General features: G+C 46.5%; 1 protein-coding gene across 3 annotated transcripts in view; it reads right to left on the bottom strand.

Moving 5' to 3' along the window:
• Positions 1–11223, bottom strand: part of TP63 (tumor protein p63) — a 103308-nt gene that overhangs the window by 14607 nt on the left and 77478 nt on the right. For 2 of the 3 annotated variants that reach the window (XM_009999848.1, XM_009999863.1), the window contains 6 exons: positions 5756–5942; positions 3941–4056; positions 3511–3620; positions 3133–3269; positions 2169–2251; positions 1112–1248 (listed from right to left, as the gene is read on the bottom strand). In XM_009999848.1, coding sequence (XP_009998150.1) covers positions 1112–1248; positions 2169–2251; positions 3133–3269; positions 3511–3620; positions 3941–4056; positions 5756–5942 — 770 coding nt within the window. The remainder of the gene's footprint in view (positions 1–1111; positions 1249–2168; positions 2252–3132; positions 3270–3510; positions 3621–3940; positions 4057–5755; positions 5943–11223) is intronic. The other variant, XM_009999855.1, reaches the window with a different exon arrangement.

Here is an 11223-nt window from a genome sequence, read left to right as displayed (position 1 = left end):
GTGCCTGTTTTCTGTCACCTGATACAGCAGGTGAAGCAATGCCCATGAATGACACTGCTTACAGTCTGTCTGGGAAGTCATTCTCTGACCCAGTCTCTGTAACTGCAGAGCTTTGGGAACAGAGGACAAAATGGAAACCAGACACTTATGTGGCCTTTCCTATCCACCATCCTCCTGCCACTTAAACCACTCAAAGTAATCCTGATACAGCCCTGCCAGCCAAGGTCAGACAGGGACTATGTCTGCCTGGGTGGAAGGTGTCTCATGAGCAATGTGGAGAGTCCATGACAAAGGATAGTTCTTAAAAATATTTCAAAAGTGCACTGGTAGAGTCTTTCTTTGAAGTGCCCACTGGTCACAAAGCAATCCCACCATGTTCTATCCTCACCCTCAGATTTTGACCTTCCCTTTTTATAGCTGAGGAACCTTAATACTCCACTGACACACCAGCTCTCCAGCTCACCAGCTCGCAGTCCCGGCTCCAAGTGCTCTTGGCAAGATGTTCACGTGGACACTCTGGAGAAGTTGCAGAGATGGCTCCATGTTCACTGCTGTTCCCACAGAGCAGACAGAAGAAGAGCACAACCACCCTGTGCTCCCCAGCTTGGGCACACACACACAGGACTTCTGCCTGCAGGCTGTCACACAGCACTGCCTTTCTGTGCCTTGAGCTCTAGCTTGAAGTCAGAAATGGGACACCAAGCCTGTTCTCATTCACCCTCCAAAACCAAAAGGTGAATTGTGTGGGATGGGAGACTAGAAAGTGACCGCGCAGGCAGTCAGGACATGTGCCTGGGGAAGAAAGACTGCTTTGTCCCATTGTGCAGGTCTTGAAACCTGAATCTCAAACTCCATCTCTCAAGCTGTTGTCTAGAAACTTCACTTTGACCAAACTCCTGGCATTAATTTCTACCAGCTCTGATCAGGGGGTTAACAAGAAGCTATATTGTTGGAAAGAACTATGCCAATGCAGCACTCTACAAGTGCTTGGTCCTCAGCCGAGCACCATATCCCTACGAACAAGTGTGCAGAAGCCTTCTGTGTCTCTCTCCTCTCTCCCCCTTCACACTACCCTCACTGCACAGGTTGCTGCAAGCACACTCATACTCACTGCTTCTGGAGCAAGTGCTGGTGCTGCTGCTGCTGTTGCTGCCGGTAGGTCTCAATTGTGTGCTGGGGAAGGTACTGCATAAGTTCCAGGGATTCTTTGATCTTCAGTAGCATTTCATATGTCTCCCGTCCCCTCACCTGGACCATGGGAAAAAAAGAGGAAAAGAAAAGTCTTAAAGGACTGCATCTAGAGTGACAGTCACCTTGGTGAGTTTTAGATAAAGTACAAGTAAATAACCAGACTATGATGCAAATACTCTGTTCATGCATACACAATAAACCCACTTAGCCTTGTGCTAGAAGTACAGCAGATAATGTTGAAGAGTGATAATCTGACACTGCAGGCTAATGTACATCTTGGGGCTGTCATTTGGCTGGATGTAAATGTATGTCAACCAAAAGCAATACTCTGATCCAATCTGTTAGACAGAAAATGTCGGTACCTGCCTCAGATGTAAGCAGATCTGGTCCTGAATCTTACATGCCTTGAGGAAACAAGAGTACTTGAATTTGGGTGTTGGGTTTGGATTGCCCTTCTCTCTAAGCACAACTTGGTCTGTGATTTATCCAACTAAATGGGCTCCAGGGGAAGCAGTTAAATGGCCAATTACAGATACTTGTTGCCCTTTCTGACCATACACTTAACACAATTTCCCTTCTATCACTCCACAACTACTGTAATATATATCAAAGCCACAGAAACATCCACCTTTGTCAGCAAGACAACACCCATTATCTCTAGAGAAAGCTCAAGCACCACATGCCCAGAAATGACAAAGGAAGAAATCCAGTTAGGTCTCCAAGACAATGTTTTCACCAGAAAGATTCCTTGGGATATTCTCATACATCTTGCACAAGCAACTCACAGCAGCTAATGGTATTTTTTTAAAATACCATGTATTAAAAATATGTAGCTTTGGGGAATAAGGCAAAAAAAAAAGTCACATCCCATGCCCATCCTCAAGTTCTCTCTGAGGACTAGATGAACATCTTACTTGCCTCAAGTCTTTAAAGAAGATATCAAATAAAGGGTAAATCTAAAGACTGAGAGAACTCACCGGCAAGTATAAGAGCTCATCATCTGGGGAACGCCTTTTTTTGATAGATGTCATTTGTATTCCATGAGTTCCTTGTCGAAATGCTGGAAAAGAAATCCAAGAGCATCCCATTAAAAAAACAGGGAAGGAAACAAAGAGAGATACAAAAAGGAAACATGAAATACACGGCTAGCTCAAATCTGCAGTGCTCTGAAAGGGCCCCTGCCTGAGCTACTCCAGAACTCTGCTTGCAGCTCCTGACTCCATAAGGGAGATATTGGTTTGCCGTGCCATCCTGCTTGGGGAAAACAGCAGTCAAGGAGCACTAGGTTTATGGCAAAACCTCAGCAGGCTGTACCTAGAACAAGCATTGGCTCTTTGCAGAAAGGAGTGCGAGCAGGAAGCACACAGAATCCACTGTTGAAATGAAGCCCCTCTCCAACCTGCCCCCTGTTAAAACCCACTGCCTTGCTTGCCTTGCTGTGCTGCCTTGTGCCATCACCAAGCGTAAGTAGGAAACCAAAGGATTAGTACATTGCACTCTCTGGAGCACAGAGGCAGGCCACTTGCCACAGCACCCCCAGTGTAAAGCAGGGTTTATATACAGTCTTAATCTAGATCCCTGTGGCTGGAAGACACATGCCACAACATGAACCACTGGCTATAAGGAGCTGGGAACAGCAGCCTAGTCCCAAACAAGCCATCAAGGTTCAAAAAGTGGTTACAAAGCCCCAACCATGTACCTTGCTAACATGACACAGGCAGCACTGCAAGGGAGCCTGCAAACCAAGATTGTCAAATGCTGTTTTGTGTATTCCAGCTCATTTTTCCGGCTGATTCAGCCTAGGAGAACAGACATCTAACGCCCTTCTGCCTCCAAGCCCATGCACAGCACCACTCTGTCCCCGCAGCACAAGCACTGCGGTCCCCCCTGCACCTGGTGATAGCAGGACCTGCAATCTGCCCAGCTCTGCCAGCTACTTACGGCGCTTCGTACCATCACCATTCTTTGTGCTGTCGGAGACCTGCTGCTTTCGGATACTGTCCTCGTCTGCTTTGCGATCTCTGCCCGGGCAAGCGCAAATACGGGCTTCGAAACAGCGGCGGCCCAAGACCTGCCCACTGGGAGGAGAGGTGAAAGAGAACACGTCAGCTGGGCAGCTCAGCAGCATCCCCCAACTTCACACAAAGACAGACCCAAACCTCCCATCTCCTAAATGCCGGGCAGCTCCAAGATTTCTAAGTATCCTCTGGCCCCTTGCATCAATTTGTCCCTGAGGACCTTGCAATGCTGTTCTGAACAGAAGAGGAGCCAGAAGACCACCTCACCAGCAAAGGGCTACACTCAGGATGCACTACTTACTCTCTCGTTTCCAGCGTCACGATGATGAGGATGGGGCGACGGTTCATCCCTCCTACACAGCTACTGTTGCACATGAAGTTGTACAAGACTGTTGTGAACTCCGTACCGACCTGGATGAGACAAAGAGGATAAGCAGGAGAGATGGTGGGTGCAAAGATCTGCTTTTTCAAAACTCTCCTTTTGTACTCCCACAGCTGTGCTACAGAACAGCATGAAATAGGCCCGACCACAAGGCTTCCTTAAAAGAAATTAAGAAGTCTGGCTCTCAAGGGATAAAGAGGGTATTTAAAAGCTCATTTCTGACAAAGAGGAAGAAGAGATTCATTGTGATGAAGATGGGGAAAGCACAAGATCCCAACTCCTTTGGCTAGCTTTACAACCCCCACCCCCTTGCGTGCTGGGAGGCCACCACCCTGAGCTCAGAACATACCTGGGGCGGCTCATAGGGGACCAGCACACTCTGCCTCCCAGTGATGGGGTCTTCTACATATTGGGCATGGCTGTTCCCTTCCACCCTGATGAGGTGGCTGGGAGGTGCAATCTGCCCTGCAAAGGCAAAATGGCAAAAAACAAGAGACTGTTCAGTGAAGCAAGTTCACAAGCAGGACAGGAATATCTTCCACCTGGCCCTACAGGTCTATGAGAGCACACACGAGCCTCCCAGCCCTTAGAGCATCCCTTCTGCTCATTGCCAGACATGAAAGGCAATGCAGACTTTTCTCAAGTTCACCCTGGACACACGTGAGTGAACTTGAACATGGGCTTCCAAGATCCCAGACTAAGCAAGCCCCAACATCAACTGAATGGTAGCTCGCAGCAACTCTTCAAGCAGACAACTCCATGTAGATTTTCACAGCAGATGGAAGCCTCTCTTTTCCTCCCCCTAATGTGTACATAAAACTAATTAATCAAAGTCTCAAACTCTATTCTTTTCTCCATCAACTGCTAGTCCTCTCCTGTTCCCTCCCATCAGTCTTGATTCCAAGGTGCTAAAAAGGATTCAAGCAGCAGGAAAAATATGCATTTCATTAACAATCTACTTGAAAAATGACACTTGCTTACAGCAGCAGCAGAAGGGAACATGATCCCCTTTGTTTATAGGCCCCTTTCCATTAATATAAAACACAGTTTCTTTCCTGCAAATTTTCTTCAGTGTTTCTTACAACATATGACAAAATTGTGAGGAGAGAAGCCTGTTATGGGTTCATCCAAAGATTTTGTTTTGCATTTGCACTGTTCATTTCTTACTTGAAATACAGCATATTCCTAGAAAATAATTACTTTGAAATAAGTATTTATAGCTTTAATTTTTTTCTTTCTTAAAACTCCATCACTGAACAGGTATCAAATCTCAAAAATCCAGTTCTGTCAGACAAGCACTTCTAATATGAAAAATCTATTTCAAAGAACTGTCTCATTCCACTCTGATTTGACACTCCCAAGTCCATGCTTATTTTTGGGCTTGTCTAGCTGGCTGCATTGTAATGAGCAAAGGGATCCAGGCTTCTAAGACATCCTGCTAACTGACACCAACTGGGTTTTTTTTTACAGTAGGAGATAAATAATGTATGTAGAATAAAACAGATGCTCATCTGAACTTGTGTGAACTTAAGCAGCCAAGGCAAAACAGAGCCCAGCCCATGAGTTTGCAAAAAACCCTTGGACATTTTTAAAACAGCTGCTACTTCACTAACATGAGGAGAAGCAAGTAAAAGATTAAAACATTAATAATGAACTGATAGCTTTAAATGTACAGGAAGGTTGCCTCCAGTTGATGCTGGCACTTAGTGTTATCCTGCTAGAGATAAACAGCCCCTCTGTCTTTGAGGTGGGGATTAAGGGCTGGGGATGATATTGCATCCTGTTACTAGATCCCTGTCCCAGCGACGTGGAAACTCATTCCTGAGCAGAAGAACAGCTGCTTCTCATCACAGGAGCAAAAGCAGAGCAGGGAAAGGCTGCCAGAAGGGCACTGCCCTGCCATGGGGACAGACATCCATCCAACCTGGGCAGGCGTGAGGTTTATTTCAGCACTTTCTCCCCAAGGACATGCTTGCACAGGGACAGCTAAAGTAGAGCATGAAGCTTCCTGCTAAGCAAGGAAAATATAACGCTGTACAGGACACGGCAGGGAGGTCTGCTTCCCGTGGGTTTGCTGTGAAGCTGCTGCCAAATCCTCGCACTGGCCACTCATTTGTCAAGCAGCTTTGGAGAGGGACTGCCAGCAAAGCCCTGTCCTCCTTACCCTCGTTGAATTCCCGGCTGAGCTCATGGTTCGGGCAGCGTTTGACCACTTCGGTGACATGTTCGGCTTTCTTGTAGACTGGCATAGCCCTGATGACAGCTCCCTGAGGTGGCGGGGTCATCACTTTGATCTGGATGGGGCATGTCTTGGCGATCTGGCAGTACAGCTTTTTCAGTTCGGTGGAATACTGGATGGAGGAAAAAGAGCAAGAGAGAGTCAGGACATTCAGCTAGAGGTGGAGGCATGCCAGAAGGATGGAGATGGGTTTGCACATGCAGCTGAATGCACCAGCTACTGCAACTACATTGCACTTGTTCATACAACAGCCACACTTCTGGACAAGCGACAAAAACACTAGACCTTCCCCTGTTTCAGAATAGCAGAGTATAGATCTAATTCTTAGCTTTCCCAAAGGCAAAAATCTTAGAAGCATGGAATGGTGTGGGTTCAGTTAAAAAACACTGCTTTTACACAAACAGTCTTTATTCCTCTTGGGCACACACCCCCTCTTCCAAGGGACACACATTATCCACCTAACAAAACAGTCACTATTCTTTTCACAACACCCTGTAATCCTGGAATCACTGGAAACCATACAAGCAAAGCACTTCATCCTGTTTTGTAAGAAGCCTTCCTGCTTTTGCAGAGGGATTAAATAAAAACATGAACCTTGGAAGTGAATGGTACTTGAAAGTAAGTCACTGACCTATTTGGGAGTCGTACCAAATCTGACATTTCAGACATCTTTTCAAGGCATCTCACACCTCTACTGACCACCTCCATACACTCTACACTTCTAAACTCGAAGTGTTATGTTGACAAAAGAGTTTAAAAAAAATATTTATTTTTAAAATAATCAAAGGTCAGAAGAGTTGAACAGCCCAAAGACCAGGTTCATGGCAAGACCTAGAGCACAACCCAGCAGCTGGTTCCAAAAGAGAGGCTGTGACCATGCAATTAACTCCTGGAGCAGAACAAGATGCTCTTATTCACTGTGCTAATTTGAGCGTATTAGATTCCCTCTTTTCACATGTTCCCCACTAAAGCAGTAACATTGGTGCACAACATTTTCCCGAAGCATGGTCACATCTCAAAAACTATGCTCAGCAAAATATTGAGGCATGGGCTGAAGTTGTTGGTTCCTGTTCAAAAAGCCTCACAGAAACCAGGGCATGTGCTTAGCAGGAATTGCTACAAGGAAACTCTTACATGGCTCAGTACAGTGTAACCTGAACGTGTTTTTTCTGGATGTCCCCCATGAAGAAGACTCTCCAGGCTCTTCTTGCTGTACAAAGTTCTTTCAAAATACAGCAGTTTTCATCAGTACCCCACTCCAGAGGCATTCAGGTTTCGCCTGGTGCTCAGACGTTCGCAAGCACTGGGCTTTCCCATTGACTCTAACCACGTAACCCACAGGAATTGCTGGCATTTCCCCACTTCCATCTCTTTGGTTGTTGCAGAGAAAGAAAAGTGAAAGCCCCAAGGTGGTTGTTTTCTCAAAAAAACCCACGTCTTTAGCAGCCATGGCCAATACAGCCCCGGCCCCAACTGTTCAAACAGAGCACCAACAGGTTCATACAGGTTGACAGCACAACTTGGCCATCCATCCTGCTGGAAGAGCCACCGCACGCAGGAGTGGGTGGTGGGTGATGTGGCAGCAGAAGGATTAGCTAGTGATATTCAGGGATTATTTGCATTTCCAAGTGTACACATTGCTAACGCAGGGAAACCAAAGTTGGGAGTGAGACACTGGGAAGGAGAGGGGGATTAAAAGTAAGCCAAGCCAGTCTCTTCCCTCCACACGCAGTGCTACCCTGCCATGTGGCAGAGAAGATGCTACAGGTATTTAAACTAAAGAAAAAAAAAATCTTTACATTGCAAAGGCCAAATTGTGCAATGCATTTTATGTGCCTGCAGGCTAGAGATTAAACCCACAAAGGATTTATCCAGCCTGCGGAAATGGGGAACATGCCAAACAATTAAAAAAAATAAATTGCGAAACAGATCTAGATGGTGATTTATATCATACATCTTTTTAACTTGAAATTCCTTATTGTTTTTTAATTAAAAAGCAATTCCTTTCAGATGGTAAGAGTGAGCTCATGATGTTGTCTTTTCATCTCAAGAATCACTTACATTTGAAAGAGGAAGAAAATTTAGAAAGCATTGTTTTCATCAACAGTTTCCTAACAGCATTGTGAAGGTTTCAAGGACAGAAAGCCTCAAAAATCTCAAAAAGCCAACTAATCGCTTGGATGCCTTAACATCATTGAAGTGTAAAGAAATTGGGCATCCAAAGGCAATGGGCCGAAATGAAAGCATAAATATGGGAGTGAGATGAGGCAGGGAGGGCACAGCGCACGCCAGGAGCCAACGTGTCCACTGTCTGCAGGCATTCAGAGAACTGAAAAACGGAAGGAGATACACGCCCCTCGGTCAGGGATCAGGAGTGTTGGTGTTGACTGTAATTGTATGTGTAGTATCTTCAAAGCCAGAACGCTGAGGTTACAAGAGCGGAGGGGGGGGGGGGGGGCATGGAAATCACTGCTTTCAGAAGGACAGGAGAGAAGCCCAACACCAACAAGAATACTGAGGTTCCAGGACAAACAGGGTGCCATCTCTGCCAGCAAAAGAAGGGATCTGCTCCTCATCCACCCCTCAGCACCCTAACTGCCAGACCCCTTTGGCTACAGCCAGCAAGGAAGACCTGCAGCTTAAGTTCACAGAAAGCAAACAGCCAAGGACTAATGGGTTAGGATGAACAAGCCTGTTCAACAAAGGAATATATATGTGTGTGTCCTCAAAACCTAGGCCTGACTCAGTAACTCCAAGCTCTGGCCAACACCTTGAACTTGGCATGTCAGAGAAGGAGGGTGAGCAGGAGCCCACCTCTGCTTCAGGACGCAGTCAGGACACGGGGAGGCAAGCAGCAGCACCCAGCAGGAGGGCTCCCCAGCCTCTTTGTCACCTGATTGCAAGAGGAGGTCAAGCCTCATGGGCACTACAAAGGGCTTGGGGCCGTGGCACAGCCCTGTAATTTCACATCTACCTCACGCACAGGCACCTGTGTGTGTGCAATCACTGAGTGGCCAGTCATCTAACACCAGTGTAAATCTGTCCACGGGGTACTTGCTGTCAGACAAGCTTGAGTTTCCTACCCTGCCGACTTCGCTGCCATCGTGGGTAACCTGATGCCCAGCCATCTACTGGCATAAACAGACACCAACATCTAGGTCACAGTGCCTTTGTACTGGATTGGTGATAATTGCCATATCCACAGAGCAAGATATTATATGTAGATTTCATAGCAAGCAAGCATCAGAGAAAAAGCTGAGGCAGAACCTGGGAGGGTATTCAGAGAGTGCCTCCAAGCAAGCATCGCCCCTCTCAGCACAGGATCCTTAAATTGCCCAACTTGCAGAAAGTGACAGTCCTGTTTTGCTGTGGGAACTGACAGACACTCACTGTGTGAGGGGTAAGAACATAAGACCAGCAATTTCTAGAAATCTAGAGCAGGACTACTAATCAACACACTTCTATGCTAGTGTAGGAAAATTAATTAGGAGAAAAAAAAAACACAACAAAAAATAAGCCTGACCAATCAACAAACCTTGTTGATTTGCTCTTTAGGGAGATGCCAGTAGTCATGATCTAGCAGCAGGAACAAAAGCTGAGCCAACTGCCTGAGGAGTGTGAACACCACTTCCATCAGACATATGGACCAGAAAGTTAAGTAAAACAAAAGAGTGGAGCCTGGCAACATGTCATCCATTGGAGAGGGAGAGGAAAGAGCTTTGGCTCAGACTTTTCTTTGGGGTTCAAGTGCTGCAAGTCATGCCCAAATAAGCAGATTTCAAGAGATTGCTAAGAACAACAGTGAATTTAGCTTTTTGCTTAATATGTTTTAAAAGGAAAGAAGGAAACATTCCAGTGCCTGCAGCCCTACCCTCCCCACCTGCCTGTGCAGACATACTGTATTACCCACTCTTGGCACCCTGGCTGGTAATTCAGTATCACAATACACACACGCCAGCTACCATCAGGCAACACCTGTCTGATTTCTTAGCAAACCCCTTCTCTGGAAGGTGTGTCAACAAAGGGTTTAAAAGAGGGAAAAAAAAACCACAAAAAACAACAAGCCACCCCTTTTCTCCTCTTAAATGGAGAATTTTTGCTAGAAAGGACAGAAGTCTTCTGGAAGTAAGTGTTGGCTGCAATACAAGATGCAATGGCTTTTCATTGAGTATTTAATTCCCCTGCAAAATCCTGATGCAGCAAAATCCCTCAAGCACCACTTTGGAAATGTACCTCCAGTATCAGTCTTACCATATGATCTACCTGAGGGATTATGGCCCCTAAGTCTTTAAAAGGAGCCAGGTTCAGCCAGCTCTGCAAATGCTGATGGGTGTCAACTTGAAGGTGATCCCAGAGGCTGGCTTAAGCTGTGACAGCTCCATGAGCCCCTTCTGCTCAGATCAACGGGTCTTTAACATCTTTTGCAAACTGTTTTCAAGAAGTCATATTTTAGTTCAATGCAGATAAACACTAGATTCATTTTACTTGATGTTTTCTAAGCTGTCAGTCAGCTATGTCACCTCCCCTACCAAACTGACTCCAAAAGAGGGAAAAATAATAGGTTAGAAGAGTACAACAGCAACATTTTACTTGTACCAGAGAATTTGCAGGTGAGAACAAGGAGTTGAGAAGAAACAGAAAACCACGTGCATGAGGTTTATTCATTCAGGAGAAAAAAAGGCAGTGGGAAGAAAAGAAATTACCTACTAAGATTAAAAATTGAGATTTATGCATCCACCTTAAATGTTATAACTTTTCAATCACACAGAACCGTTGGGGGCACAAGGGGGACAGCAGACACACGTCTGTGCACGTGCACAGATGCCCTTAAGGACTGACTTGGACCCAGAGGATGGCCAGTGGAGAAGCCCAAGAAGAGCTCTACCAGGAGTGCTGCAGACACGGACATCTCCTGCCAAATTTAACCTTCAGCTCAGCATAATCTTAACCCCACCGCTTACTGGCTGACTTGTTGCAGCTCCAGTTTGAGGTCCTCTGTCTCAGCAGGCTCCAGAGAAAAGCAGACCCCTTGCTGCTAGTGGATGTAGCAGACATTCAAACCACAGCTGCAACAGGTGCGTCTCGATGTGCCTGCAGACCCCCCACGCTGGACCACAGCCCCCCGCCCCACGGCCCCACCTGAAGGGGGAACCACCAAAGACAGCCAGCAAAGCCAGGAGCCGCAGGGGATGCTGATGCAGCCCCACAAGCACCTGCCCGGGGGCAAAGGAAAAAACCGTGTCACCTTCTTCTTCCCTCCTTGGGGAAGGGCAGTGATTCACCCAAGGGCGTCCACTGTGGCAAAGACTTAAAACTTCGTTTTCCCCTTGAGCTCCTCTTGCCCCTTCCCGGTCCCCGCGGCCGGGAGGCCCCTGCCTCGCCAGGCACACACG

The sequence above is a fragment of the Chaetura pelagica genome, unplaced genomic scaffold, assembly GCF_000747805.2.
Source record: "Chaetura pelagica isolate M959 unplaced genomic scaffold, ChaPel_1.0 scaffold20, whole genome shotgun sequence".
Classification (NCBI taxonomy): Eukaryota; Metazoa; Chordata; class Aves; order Apodiformes; family Apodidae; genus Chaetura; species Chaetura pelagica.
This window is presented reverse-complemented; position numbering and strand designations above follow the sequence as displayed.